Below are 16,065 nucleotides of genomic sequence, written 5' to 3' on the forward strand. Positions count from 1 at the left end.
AAGACATAGGATGAAATGCTCATGAGAACAAGGATGGGCACACGTGCGTGGAGGGTGATAGTGCAACTCTTCTTAGTAAGTTCTGTTGAATATTTACAGGAAGATATGGTGGTACGCCAAAATGTATGCAGGATCATACTATCAGTTTTGTTGTAGTGATCTTGTATAATATTTGGTACTCCACCCTATCTTTTCATCAGTATTAGCAACAAATTACTACAAAGAACAATACTTTTGCCATCTATGTATGTGACCATCCTTGTTCTCACTCATTTCATTCCCTGTCTTCACTGACTGTATTGTTAAAATGCCTCTGATAATGCTAGTTTGAGCTAGTGAAATGTCACCTTGCAATAATTATAGTCAGTAAATTATTTGCATTGTTTTTTTTTGTCCTAGAAACTGCAACTTGAATGCTGTTTTAAACAACTCTTTGCAACATAATATGGTGTCATACCTTTCTATCCAACTTTCTGTAGTGTAAAAGAAATGTAAGTGTAAATAGTATTATTGCACTACTTGTGATTTCTGTTAATATTATGTGCACTTGCTTGTGGGATTTATTGGAAAGTGGTAATTTTAAGCATGTTAAGTGATTTTTCAGAGCATTTTATTTTAGGAAAATTGAGTTAGTATATTTGTTTCTTGTGTTTGTCTGTTGATGTAATCAGTAAAAACTTATTACAGAGAATATGATGAAGTTGAAGCTAATAAACTTTGGAGAGCAATATAAATACAGATGTTGATGTTGGAAAAATCTGGCAATTAAACATCAATAAAATATTTTAATAATCATAAATATCTTCAAGTGTCATCTCCTAGAAGGAGGTTGGCAACCATGTGACAGAACCTTTTTCTTTCTTTTGCTGCTCTGGAACATTTTTGGTAATAGTCAAAATCAGGAAGAATTTGGTAATAGTCGAAATCATAAATATACTTTAATATAAATTAATAGTTGGTCTGCTTAGCCCTGTGAAAATGGCACTTGCATCCATAGTGCCAAGTTGCCTTCCTGAAGAAAGATCATTCTAAGTTCGATTCTACTCACTGACTAGTGGAATATTCTAAGCTATTCCATGAAGAGTTCCAAAGGTAATTGATTGCTGACACGGGCAAGTAGAGTTTTCCTGCTGGAAATCCTTGGGTTTTTAATCTTGCAACTCAAATTCAACCATAGAACTTGCACTATTTCAGACATCCTGGTCTAACATTAACATCAGACTATGATGGTAGCAGTTGTCTGTGCTCTCTCCCTTGTATGCCATTTAAAAGCATGGATAGGATTGACAACTGTCTATAATTGGCTAAGGGTGGAGACTGTCTGCTTCTCCCCATTTCCAAAAGTTAGAGCCAAATGGTCTCGCTTAATCCTTTTGTGGATAAAAAGCAATAGTGGATTTTTTTAAATTTAAATTAATAGTGAAATATTTTCAGTTTTGATAATAAAGCATACAAAGAAGATATCTTGATATTTTAATATTCTCTGTGTGAATATAATAAACTATTTCTTGAATTAAGAATTTAATGTTCATTTCTTTTTCCTCCCCTACAGGCCACTCTTGAGGTATGTGAGGTGTAGACTTTCTTAGAAAATTGTATTTCATTCAGGTAGAAATATTTTGTATTATAACTATGTTGATTTTGATATTAGAGTGATTCAGTTAAATAAGGTTGATTTAGAAAGTAGTTTCTCAGATAATAGATAAAATAGATCAACTCAAACTCGAACGGGCTTACCTCCCCCCCCCCCCTTTCGAGTCATCAGAATTCAAGGAGAACCAGCCTACCACTCCGGAACTTGGTAGGTTGGGCGCCAAGGGCATAGCCCCCCCCCAGTAATATAAATAAATAGTGAACATGGAAAGAATTGGGTAGCAATAACATTCACCACCAAACATGAAGATCAGACTTATTGATTGGTAGGCAGCGGCAGCTTGGAGTAGGTATGTGGTCAGATTTCTGATTGGGAAATTGGACAATAGAATTATTTGTGGCTTTGTCTCATAGAAGGTTCTAAGGAATAAGTGGAGGATTTTTTTTTTTTTTTAGAGAAAGCAACTGACAAAGAAAATGGAAAAGCTGGTCCTTGTTGATCTAAACAGACTAGAAAATGAATTCCAAGCACACACAGATATGTTTTAGCAAATTTGAGAAAAGGGAAAAATTAGTATGGGCGCCTCCTTTGATTAATCCATGAAGGGCAGATGTTAATAATAGTAAACGCCTGTTGGATTTCTGTTCAAGACATGGACTGCTCATCACTACCTAAGGTGTTATGGCCACTTAAATAGAATGCATGCGGAAAGGTTGGCAAAACAGGTGTTTGATCCCAAGGAAGACCAAGGTAGGTGGAAATATTCAGTCAGAAGTGGCTTAGAAGCACGAAATATTAGATATGACAATATTGGAGTGCCTACAAATAATAGATTGATTTGGAGGAAAATTGTGGATAAGAGATTAATAACGATGTAAACTTAATCATGTAGTTCTGTTATGGTAACCTGAACAACCCTTGAGGGTATATATATCAGGAAATTGGTAAGTACTGTGAAAGCAATCAGAGATGATAAAGATGATATAAAATGAAAAAATAGAAGTCTGTCTGGATTAGTTACTTTGATAAATTTAGTTTAATCCTTTATCCAAGTATAAGCAAACGAAGTTTGCGCCTGAAAATATCTTCAGGACTGAGGTAAGGTGGTGCAACTCGCAGCAAAGGTGGACCAAGCTCTCATTACTCCTTGTCTCAGTATCTCCCATAATGCAAAGCACGTCTCCTTGCGGACATGTATAATGCTATGCATTAAAGTAAGGGCCACAACCCAGACCGGTTTCGACCTTTATTGAGGTCTCGTCAGTGGGAGGCAGACCCATAATCTGGGTCTGCCTCCCATTATGGGAGGTACTGAGACAAGGAGTGATAGAGCTTGGTCCACCTTTACTGCAAGTTGCCTAAGTGTTGTACCATCTTACCTCAGTTCTGAAGATATTTTCAGGTGTGCAAACTTTGTTTGCTTACACTTGGATAAAGGATTAAACTAAATTTATTATAGTCTAACCAAGTGCAAAATAAACTTCCAGAATAGTTACTTTGTCTTCATGTGGAATGCAGGCAGGAATAAGCATCAATACTTGAAGTAAAAAAAAAAAGCCATCAGGAATCTGAAATGTGTAAAGGCAGCTGGGATAGGTGACCTTTGACCAAAAATTCCCAAATATTATTACATGACACCTACAAGGAGTCCAAAGACTCATTGAAGGAGGGCACCTACTCTACAACTGTCTCCACCGTTTAATCCACCAACTACAGTGAACCATTTCTACCTTCATCACATACACCAACACCATCTACTGGCCACCATTAGTATTTTTTGTCTGTAAATTGTGTGTCTTCTCAAGGCCAATTTGCTGTATGCAGGATGAAAAACCTGAGGGTTTTTTGGGAGAAAAAACCCTACCTCCATATAAGATCGGCTAACTCACCTTCATTTGAAAACAAACAAAAAAAACATATAAAGATTCCTCTCGTCATGATGAGAATCGAACTCGGGCTTTTTCCATTTGAATGGTGCAATGTACCATCATTTTTTTCAATTATGCTACATTGTGGTATGAAAATTTTTCATTGGCTAAACTGCATAATTCTGAAGACCTGTTCAGAAGTGTGAATTCCAGATGATTGAAGCATAGTCTTCATAGTTTCCATCTATAAAAAAAAGGGGAAATAAGATAATGTGAGAATTACAGAGCAATTTCCTTCTTGAGCATTTCAAGTAAGTTTTATGTAAGTATACTTGAGAATGGACTAAGAGAAAGTTGGAAAAGAACAAGCTGGGTTCAGGCCAAATGGTCCCACAGAAGGTTCTACTAAGGTAGAAGTGGAGGAATTTTTTGAGGATTTAGAGAAAGCATCTGACACAATGAAAAAGGAAAAGTTGGTCCTTGTTGGGGATCTAAATAGCAGAGTAGGAAATGATTGTCAGACATACAAAAATATATTGGGAAAATTTGGAGAAAAGACAAATATTTGATGGATTTCTGATCAGGACATGGACTGGTTATTACTAAAACCATGTTCCAACATAAAAATGTGCACAAATTCACATGGAGAGAAGAGGCAAGGAATAAGAAAAGTCTCATTGACTATGTTATTGTTGATAGTGATGTTTTCTCCCTTGTGCAGGACACCAGAGTGTGTACAGAGGATTCGAAATTGGAAGTGATCACTATTTAGTCTTGAGCAGGATAAAATTGAATTTCATATTGAAAAGAATAACATGTAAGAAAGTTTTAAAGCAAATAAAAGTTGAGCAGCTCTCAGATGTGAACTGTAGACTAAGATACACAAAGATTATTGAAGAAAAAAATGAAAGAGTTTGAGAACAGAAACCAAACTTTAGAGATTCAGTGGCAAGCGTTGAAGAAAACCTTGATTGATTCAGACAGAGAGGCATGTTGTGAGGTTGTCTGCAAGGAAAATCAAAACTCCATGGTGGACATAGGAAGTTAAAGAGGCAGTGAAGGAAAAGAAGAAAGCATATCAAAAGTTCCTGGCAAATAAGTCAGCTTGTGCTCTTCGAGAATACAGAGACAAATATAAGAAAGCTAAACACTGTGTAAAACTAGCTAAACAAAAGTCATGGGAGGACTTTGGCAAGAACATAGAAAATAAATATCAAGAAGGTGGCAAAATATTTTGGAGGTTGTTGAAGAAGCTTAGAAATGGAGGAAGGAGTACTGTAAAAGGAGTTAGAGATGATAAAGTTGAGATGAAAACGGGAGAAAAAGATATCCTTGAAGTATGGAGTAATTACTTCGAAAAATTGCTAAATGAAACGAGCAGTGATAGCATAGTGGTAAAAAAACACTCAACAGGCATACAGTCAGGAATACATATCCATACTTGAAGAAGAAAAAGCCATCAAAGGCCTACAATGTGGAAAGGCAGCAGGAGTAGATGATATTCGACCAGAAATGCTGAAGTATGGTGGTATAAAAGTCTTGCAGTGGCTGCACTGCATAGTTCAGAAGGCCTGGACAGAGGGACGAATTCCCGATGATTGGAGTTGAGCTCTCATAGTACCCATATATAAAAAGGGAAATAAAACTGAATGTGAGAATTACAGAGGTATTTCCCTACTGAGTGTTACTGGTAAGATATATGCAAGTATACTGTACTTGAGAAACGGTTGAGAAGAATTGTAGAAGAAAAGCTTGGTGAAGAACAAGCTGGATTCAGGCCAAATAGAGGCTGTCAGGATCAGATCTTCACTTTACGACAAATAGTGGCGAAATCGTGGGAATATAACAAAGATCTCTATTTGAGTTTTGTAGATCTGGAAAAGGCATATGAGAAGGTGCCAAGAGAGAAACTATTCAATACGCTACAGTTATATGGTGTCAGTGGGGCATTAATAGGGACAAGCAATACTTAGTCTTTATTTGAGTTGTAAGTCAGCAGTTAGAATTGAAGGAAGTACAGGAAGATGGTTTAATGTTAAATCTGGAGTGAGACAAGGATGTACATTATCCCCTCTGTTATTCATTATCTATATGGATCACATTATGAAGGAAAGTGGTATTAAACATGATATCAAAATTGGAGATGTTAATGTCAGGTCTTTGCTTTATGCAGACGATGTTATACTTATCAATAAATCCACTACGAGTCTGCAGGATCCCTTGACTAAATTGAATAACTGTTGTAATAGATATGGTATGAAAGTCAGCAATAAAAAGACAAAGACAATGAAAATAGGCAGAATCGTTGAAAATGTCAACTGCATTGTGAACGGAGAACCTGTGGAAGAAGTAAAAGATTTCACCTACTTAGGCACGATTTTTAGTGAAGATGGTAAATTAAATATGGAAATAGACAACAGAATCAATAAAGCTGGTATAGTAGGAAGTCAATGGAATAAATTCATATGGAATAAGAGAAAAATTAGTCGGAACACTAAATTAGCTGTATACAAGACAGTGTTCAAACCAGTTTTAACTTATGGATCTGAGAGCTGGGTCAGAAGTAAAACACTTGACCACAGATGTGAGAATCCTGCGAAAGATTAGAGGTGGGTACAGATGGCATCAATGGCAATATCATATTAAAAACGAGGATATTAGGAAAGAACTTGACATTGTCAGCATCCAGGAATGCGTTAGCAGAGCTAATCTCAGGTGGTATGGTCATTTAAACAGAATGGGCGAGGAAAGATTGGCAAAACAATTGTTCTCTGCCAGGTTGACAGGAAAATGATCTAGAGGAAGACCAAGATATAGGTGGATTGATATGGTACAAAGTGCCTTAGACGACAGAAATATAAGATCTGATAATATTGGAGTCTTGACAAGTAACAGACTGATCTGGAGGAATATTATAGATGGGAAGTTAGTAATGATGTAAATTTTTCATGTAGTACTATCATATCCTGTAATACCAGGAATGATGATGATGATGATGAGTTGAGAAATTGTGGGAACATAACCAAGGAGCTGTATGTGCAAAAGCATGTAACAAGGTGCCCAGAGAAAAGCTGTTTATTGCTACAATTATATGGAGTAAATGTGTTCTAACATTATACAGAGCAATACATAGTCCTATATTGAAAATGTAAAAAGGTACAACTACTTGTCCCTATTATTTTCATCTATATCAGTGCTTTTCAAACTTTTTTGACTGCAACCCACAATAAGAAATAATTTTACATTGTGACCCAGCACACTCGTGTGTGTGTGTGTGTGTGTGTGTGTGTGTGTGTGTGTGTGTGTGTGCTGTGTCTCAAGATGTCTTTAGTAGTGTGAACGCAAAACCTCACAAACTTTGGCTTAAAATATTTGGCTTGTAATGAGCATAAACATTTTCATAAGCTTGGAGTTCATTTGTGTTTTATAGTTAAATATGAACACTTGTGCAAAATCAAATCCAAGTATTTTAAAGCTACAAAATCTGTGAGATCCTCTCTAATGTTTTCTGTTCTATTTCTTTAAAAAAAAAAAGTGTTAATCATGACTCAATTAATTGATTTCATGGTCTACTGATGGAGTACAACTCTCATTTCAAAAAAAAAAGAAAAAACTGATCTATATGGATCACATTAGGAAGGAAAGTTACATTAAACCTGATATCAGAATTGGAAATATTAAACCTTTCTCTCTTTGCTTTATAATGATGTACTAAACAAATACAAGTCTCCAGGATTCTTGAACTAAATTGAATAGCAGCTGTAACAATATGAAACTTAGCAATAAAAAGATCAAAACTGTAAAAATTGGCAGGAATATAAAAATCTTCCACTGCATTCTCATTGAAGAACCTATATTAGAACCTATATTATAGAAGTAAAATATTTTGCTTATTTTGGCATAATTTTAATGAAGATGGCAAATTAAATATGGAAATAAACAATAAAATAAGCAAACTGGTGTGGTGGGAAGTCTGAATAAATTTCATGGCATACTGATGGATCTGAGTTTCATGGATCAGAGTTGATTAGAAGTAATGTATCAGATCAACAACTAGAGAATACAGATTTGAGAGTTATGAGAAAAAATAGGGAAGTGAACATAAAATCATTTGTAGAATAATTAAAATGAACATATTAAATAATCTTTGGTGATATAGTCACTTAAACAGAATTGTAGAAAAAATTTAGCAAAATAGATATTTGATACTGTTCAGGATTCTAGTTAATTCACTCAGAAGTCCTTTAGAAGCCTGAAATATTACATGTTGACAGTACTGGAGTGCTGACAAGTAATAGCTTAAATTTGCAGGAAAACTGTTGATAGGAGAATGATAATAATGTAAACTTAATCATGCAGTACTGTCAAAGTAGCCCGTACATTTCTTGAAGGTACATATTAGGAAATTGACAATGGTAAACTATTTAGGACTAGTCATTACTAATAATACCATGTTGTGAAACATTAGCACATTCACATGAGAAGACACAAGAAGTAAAATCTGTCACTGATTGTTATTGTGGATAGTGATATCTTAATGCATGGTTCAAGATGCAAGAGCATGCTGTTTTGATTTGACTAGTTTTAAGCAGGATGAAAAGGAATATAACAATGAAAAGAAAAATATGCAGAAGTTTTAAAGACTCAAGGGAGAGCAACTTTCAGAAGAGAAATGTAAACTAAAAAATATAAATGTTATTGGAGAAAAAAAAATATACAGTAAAACCCCTTTTTTAAACTTTTCAGGGGACTGATGGAAAAAAGTGTAAATAGCAGGAAATGTAAAAAAACATTAAAAAAGGCTAAAAGATGACTTACTGCTAGTATGTGAATCTACATACTAGATTTCAAAATTTAATAACTGAAAATAAATGAATTTACAATTACTTACATTTATCTATTTAAAAAAATCTTTAATTGTTGATTGTTTTTGCTTTTCGTTTTTTTGACATAGTGCCAGACAGGTCAAAAACAGGTCAAACATTGAGTTCAATATTTGACCTGCTTTTTACTATCATGTTCAAAGTGGACCTGGAGAGTCCAAGATCTTTTGCTAAATGCACACGTGTTCCGGCATGCCAATCTACACGTCGCAGAATTGCCATCTTTTCTTCTACCGAAATACATTTTCTGTCTTTTTTCCTCCATGTTATTAACATGGATATTTACATGTTAATAACATGGAGGAAACTGCAACTTGAAAGCAACTTTCACACACTAAATTACATAGCAGAAATTCTGCAATATCAATTCTTTGAACCAAACTTTGGAGAGACTGTGGCAAAGAATATGCTAATTCAGCCAGGGAGCTGAATTGGAGGTGGGGTGCGCGGGAGGAATCCTAAGGTTATGATGAACTGAAGAAGGCAGAGGCATTTCTGGAGAAGAAGAAAGTGTATTGAAAGTTCTAGCAAGCAGCAGCAAGCCAGAAGGTGCCTTAAGAGAATAATGGGGGTGGGGGTAATAAAACTAATCTATGTGTAAAAGTAAAGTCTTTGGAAGATTTTGGTAAGAATATAGAAAATGGCATGAAATCTGCAAAATGTTCTTCAATTTATTAAGCTTAGAAATAATAGCTGTAAAAGAACAAGGAAAGCATCATCAAAGCTTGACAAAGCAACGCAATGGTTCTCACGGATACAGCTGACTACATGTAACAGGTTTTGTTTTTGTTTCAGATTCACCCACTTATGCTCCATTAGACCCTATATCGACATAGCCTGAAAAAAAAATCAGTGCTCTTTTACACAACATGCTCACCTGGCCTATAGATCTCAAGAAAATATTGAAATTGAAGCGTCCTTTAACTCTACAACTATACGGAGTACCAAAAGTTCACAAGACGGGTATTTTTCTTAGACTGATAGTGGATGTATCAGTTTACCTACATATCCTTTATCCAAATATCTTTCTGATCTATTAAAGAACCATATCAGACGTATTGGCTCCTTTGTAAAAAAAACTCTGCACACTTTGCCCAGAAACTATCTGAAATTTCCATCATGCCATCAAACATTCTAGCTAGTCTGGGTATAGTTTTCTTATTCCACAGTATCCCTGTGAATGAAGTCCTAGAGCTTATTGATATTCTGTCCCTCCTGATATCTGTCAGCTTTTCAAACATTGTCTACGTTCCATTTACTTCAGATGGAATGGTCAAATTTATAAACAGCTTTCCGGCCATGCAATGGGCAGTCTCCTGCCTCCACTGTACACCGATCTCTTTATGGAAAATTTTGAAGAATGTTTTCTCATATCAGCAAACGTTCAATGTAGTAGAGATGTGTTGATGACATATTTGTCATCTGGAAATATAGTGTTGCTTATTTAAATGATTTTCTTTCCTCATTCAACTCATTCCACCATAAAATAAATACTTGGAGCTAGAAAGTGATGAAAATCTACCCTTCCTAGATGTTTTAATTACCAAAAATGCTGAAAAAGGCTTCTCACTTGGTGTATATCACAAGACTCCTCACACAGGTTGTTACCTAAATTCATCATTGCACCACATGTCACAAAAACTATGTTCAGAAAAAAGGTGATTTCTTCATCTCTTATGATAGAGAGACATAAGCGATGAAGAAAAACAATAAAGAACTACAGATTCTACACCAACTTCTTGCAATGGATTCAAAGAAACTCATACAACAAAATTGTGACATTCACTAATCTTCATTTTCTATCTCATTACATTAGTCGGCTTTCTGTCAAGATCACTAGTCTCTTTAAAGCTCATAACATCAGGATAGCTTTCAACTCGGTTTGACTATGTAAAATTTCTCTGCTTTTCTAAAGATCATAATCTCTTCTACAAACATCCTGAGGTCCATATTATTCTGAGTTCTTGTGGCCATGCTCAGTACCATTGACAGGGTGTAGCATAGAGGCAGCCTGCCTTGCATCGTAGCTTAATAAGGGCACTTGTTCAGCCATATTGGTGTTGGTGCTGTCTCTACGCTAACAATTCCTGTTAGTGTATCAAGTGCAGAAAGAAGTTTTTCCAAGCTTAAACTGATTAAAAATTATTTGTGAACAGCAATGACCCAAGAAAGATTGGTTAGTCTTAGCAACTATATCAATAGAGGTGGACATAGCTTATAATTTAAATTTAGAAGTGCTTATAAATAGTTTTATTGTGCGATATCCCTGTAGAGCAAACATTTGATTAATATTATGTAATCATTTTGCATTAATGTTTCTCTTGTAATAAAAGCAAAATAGCAATTAGAGATTTTCTTATATTTTTGTCTTATAATCCATCAGGGGCAATATTTAATTGTTTGCTTCAGGGGACGATCTAATCTGATGATGACCCTGACCAAGCTGCACCATAACAAATTTAAAAAGGAAAGACTGTTTTTAGAATCTGCAGAAGCACTCAAAGATCAGCCTAACTTAAATAAATACAGATGCATAAAACTTCTCAAAATTTGGGAAACAATAATTGTCAGCGGTCCCACTTTACATCCTGGCCCACCTACAAATGCTCATTGAGGGAGCACCACCTAGATAAGACTTTATTCATCCACGTGTTTCATTTATTATTGTGTTATAGTATGCCCACACTTGCTAGAGCTTCGCTTGGCACAAAGCCAAGTGAAGGAGAATTAAATTTCTCCCCTTCAGCATGAATCGTTGAAGGGGAGAAAGAAATGAAGGATGTACAAATTTGTCGCCAACACGCGAAATCACGTGCTTCATAGGTAAAATTTTCCAACTGTTATACAGGCAAAATAGTTACCACTTTAAAAACTACAATGATCATAAAAGCGAAGTTAATTTTCCGATGTGTAATAATAAACAACTCATCCCACAATACGGATTGATTGCCCTATTATCTGAATGAATCCTCCTCCTGTTGACATGCGCAGAAGTGTCGAATGATCTCGTATCTGTGAGCGTACAATATCTTTGTGTGTGTGTGACAGATGAAATTTTGGAAGCATTAAAATTAGTTTTTAATGCTTTCCTAGTGCTGTAAATATTCCATTAAACCTTCAACATGATCTCATCATAGTCATTATCATAAATTTCCTGATATGTAACCCTCCCCCATCACCAGAAGTGTTCATGTTACTATGACAGCACTATAACAATTTTCCTCAAAATCAGTCTATTATGAGCATTCCAATATTGTCATATCTAACATTTCGTTCTTCTAAATGAAGAACGAATAAATCCACCTAGACATTGATCTTCCTCTGGGTCTCTTTCTTGCAATCTTGGCTTCAAACACCTGTTTTACTAACCTTTCCTTACTCATTCTATTTAAGTGGCCATATACCTCCTTAGATTAGCTGTGCCAACACATTCTTGAATGCTAATAATGTGAAGGGCCTTTCTAATTTTCCTTTAAACTCTCATATCTGTGATCTTTCAAGCACTTTATTTCTAACCCAACTCTCAGATCCATAACTTAAAACTGGTTTGAACACTGTCTTGTATATTGCTAGTTTGGTGTTTTGGCTAATTTCTTTCTTACTCCATATAAATTTATTCAGCTGGCTACCCACCATACTAGCTTTGCTTATGCTTTTATCTATTTCCAGATGTAACCTTGCCATCTTCACTAAAAACTGTGCCTAAGTAGCCGAAATGTTTTACTTCCTGTATAGGATCTCCATTCAGAATGCAGCTGAAGTTTTCTATGCTCCTGCTTATTTTCATAGTTTTGGTCTGTTTATTGCTGATTTTCCTGCCAAATTTGTTATAGCTGTTATTCAATTTAGAGAATCCTGAGGACTTGCACTAGATGAGTTTAGGAAACATCATCTGCATAAAGCAAAGAGTTGGACATCTCCACTTCTAATATTAGGCCTAATGCCACTTTCTTTCATAATGTGAATCCTTGTCTTACCCATGATTTTACATCAAACTGCCTTCCTGTATTTCTTTCAATTCTAACTACTAACTTACAACTTAAATATAGACTATGTGAGACTCTGTATAATGTTCCATGCAATTGAAGTGTTTTGAAAAGCTTTTGTTTGGGCACCTTGTCATATGGCTTTTCCAGATCAACAAAACTGAAGTGCAGATCCATGTCATATTCACACAATTTCTCCACTATTTGTTTTGAAGTGAAAATCTGATCTTGACAACCTCTGTTTGGTATGAACCCAGCTTGTTCTTCTCCAAGTTTCTCTTCCACAATCTTTCTCAACCTCTTTTCAAGCATGCTTGCATAAATCTTATCTGGAACACTTATTATTATTTCATGACACCTCCAAGGAGTTCAAAGACTCACCGAGGGAGGGCACCTACTCTACAACTCTCTATCTCCATAACACCATCTACCGCCCACTGCCACCACTTTCACAGACAATCACAAACATCCATGTCCAATGCCGGATTCGAACCCACAGCCTTTTGGCTGGAGAGCAGATACACTAACCACTTGGCCAACCATTGTAGGTTATTATCTGGTTAGCGAATTTTACTTCTACGGTGAACTGGATCCTTGAATCCAATACATCCTAGAAGTAGAAGAAAATAAGCAGTTAGTGCTGCCTTTTTAGATCTTTTAATTCTTCACCAACCAGATAATAACCTACATTTCTCAGTTTATAGGAAGAAGACTCATACAGTCCCATATATCCATGCTGAATCTCATCACCATCCCAGTCAAAAGGCAGGACTATTAAAATACTGGTTCATCAACCCCACTCCTTTTGTTCTTCAGATGAACTATTATAGAAAGAATTGCAATGTATTATTTCCTCTTTTTTTATCTAATGGATATAAGAATTCTTTCATCAAAAGAGCTTTGAGTAGTTTTGATATATCTTCCTCTTCAAATACAGAAAAAATAACACATATTCCTATCCTTTATGTGCAAGGCATTAGTGAATGCATAGCAAAAGTTTTAAAACCACTAAATATTTTTGTTACCTTTTGACCCATCAGAAAAATCTCCACCTTTCTCACTTCTCCAAAGGTCTCCATGCTTCCACATGTCAGTTATCCAGGTGTCTACCAGATTCCTTGCTCTTGTGGGTTATCTTATTTCAGACAAACAGGAAGATCTGCTTTTATTCATCTAGAACTTAGGTTCCCAAACTTTTTCGGGCCACCACCCACTTTGCAAAACATAAATTTTGTAATGCCCCCCCCCCCATTATAACAGTTTTCCACGTTCAAGCCGTTTGATATTTTTGACGTAAATAGCAACTAATGATACATTACTGCTTATGCTGTTAATTTTTTAAAAAGAACTGGCCAATATATGCTTCATCTTGAACACAGTTATTGCTATACCGATTTTGGTGAAACGTAGCCCATATGTAAAGATTGTAAAATGTATGCTCAAAAAACATTATGTACAGTTTCATACAATGGTTTAAATATTAAAATGTGGAATACAATTAAGAGATTGCATTAGTAAGAATCTTATTGTAATAATTAAAACACCATTAAATATATTACAAAATTGTTTATTTCTAAAAGCAAAAATAACAAATTAATGTGAAGTTTCATACGATGGTTTAAATATGAAAATTCGGAATACATATTAAGAGATTGCATTACATTAGTAAGAATCTTATCATAATAATTAAAACGCCATCAAATGTATTAGATGGTTTATTTCGAACTTACAAAGTAAAAATACAAAGAAAAAAAATAACAAATGAATGTGAAGGATGAGCCTGGTGCATTTTTAAAAGTTTGTTAATATCGGGTTTAACTTCGTTAAAAACAGTCGTAAATCGCCACACTCAGTTATATGCAATCGGTTCCTTTTCTTAGATAGCAAATTTACTACAGCACTAAACCAACACTCAGCCAAATAAGAAGATGGAAATGCAATTAAAAATTTCTGTACTATTTCTCATAATCTAGGGTACAGTGTCGGTATTGATTTTTGAAGCCAGAACTCTTGGTATCCAGTTTTGAATTTTATTTTTAGTTCATTTGTTGTGAGTTCTATGAGTTCCACTTCTAAATTTGATGATCCTGCTGTGCTTGCATGTGAGAAAGGATCTAGAACCCAATTTGGTATATTCATGTTTAGAATATCCTTGAATTGCTCATTGAAATCAGCATGGAGAACCTCCAAGTGTTGGCAGTATGTAAGTAAATCTTTCTTTTTGAGAGACTGCTGATAAAACCACCCACTTTGGGAACCTATGGTCTAGAAGAACACAAGACTTGTATTTTCAATACCTTGAACCTGAACAGTCTGGACTTGCAGAGTATGCCATCAACACTAGACATAGTTTATTTGAACAAGACAAGAGTCCTGAAAAGTCTGTTCCTCATGGAATGGCTTTATAAAGAAACAAGTAAAACTTTACTTCACTCTCCTAACTTAAACAGATCTGATGGTCTACGTCCATCCCCTTTATGGGAGATAGTACTTTTTAAATCAGCTAATCTTTCCTAACTTTTTTAATTGTGTGTGTATAATTTATCTTTTTTTTTTTAGTTATCTTACATTAGCCACTTAGGTGGTGCCTTTTGGAATTGTCAGTTATTGTTTAATTAGCTTTTTACGTGTACTGAAGATGCCTGTGATACTGAGGCAAAAATTCTACTAATAAATAATATTTTACGCGAGTTAATTCTGTTATAATTTTCATTAATATGTCTACTCATGGTGTCTACTCCTTACCGAAACATATACATTTCCATTCTCCTTTGTTAAATTAGGTCTCTAATGACTTTTTTTCCAGTGTTAAGTTGTTGAATGGTGTGAGTGAGAGCATCTCCTTGTAGATGTCCATATTTTATTTCAAACTTGAATATTTCTGTAGAAATTGTGTCTTGTAGTGGGTATGATGGTTATGTATGTGTCATGTTTATATACTTTTGTGGTATTCTGAAAAAGTCTGCCTCATTGCATGCCATAGTGTGTTTTGATGTATACTATAGTCCACAAGTTCTGCTGCAGTTTTATTTTCACATTCTTCCTTGCGATTTTTTTTTAGTTTAACATGGTAATGTTTCCATCTAGTGATGATTTTTATCAATCTTTCAACATACTGTTTTAATTCCTCAGTTTTTTTTTTTTTTTCTTGTGCAATTAAATTTCCTTGGCAGTTAAAATCCTTAATCAGACTTTTTTTTATTCAGTATTCTGTTTCCTATTGTGTTCTTCTATATTTTATTCTATATTTCTAACTTTTCTATTCATTATCTAAATTGAAATTTGACTTCAATATCTTAATTTTAATTTGGCTTGAATTGTAGTCTTATTTCATTTTGTAACTCAGCTGCAAGGTGACGTTCTGGCACATTGCTCAGCTCTGTTAAATATTATTATTATTATTATGTGATACCTCCAGGGAATTCAAAGACTCATCAAGGGAGGGCACCTACTCTACAACTCTGTCTCCACCATTCAATCCACCAACTACTAGGAACTGCAATTACCACCATCATCTACACAAATGCTATCTACCGCCCACCACTAGTATTTTCACAGACAATCGCAAACATCCATGCCCACAGTGCGATTCGAACCCACAGCCTTTTGGCCGGAAAGCAGATATGCTAACTACTCAGCCAACCAGGTCGGCATATCGTTATTCTTTTTTCTAGCTTTACTTTGTGATTATGCTGGTGCACTGATAATATGACCAGGTAGTTTCTGGTCAAAAT

General features: G+C 35.1%; 1 protein-coding gene across 1 annotated transcript in view; it reads left to right on the forward strand.

The window, feature by feature from the left end:
• The window catches only part of LOC150101609 (uncharacterized), a 137,336-nt gene that overhangs the window by 51,304 nt on the left and 69,967 nt on the right, over positions 1-16,065 (forward strand). Inside the window, exon 4 of the mRNA XM_090399856.1 lies at positions 1,553-1,564. Within this exon, the coding sequence (XP_090255982.1) occupies positions 1,553-1,564 (12 nt within the window). The remainder of the gene's footprint in view (positions 1-1,552; positions 1,565-16,065) is intronic.

The sequence above is a fragment of the Typopeltis vanoorti genome, chromosome 11 (genome assembly GCF_054136105.1).
Source record: "Typopeltis vanoorti isolate ZY-2024b chromosome 11, IOZ_Tvanoo_1.0, whole genome shotgun sequence".
Classification (NCBI taxonomy): Eukaryota; Metazoa; Arthropoda; class Arachnida; order Uropygi; family Thelyphonidae; genus Typopeltis; species Typopeltis vanoorti.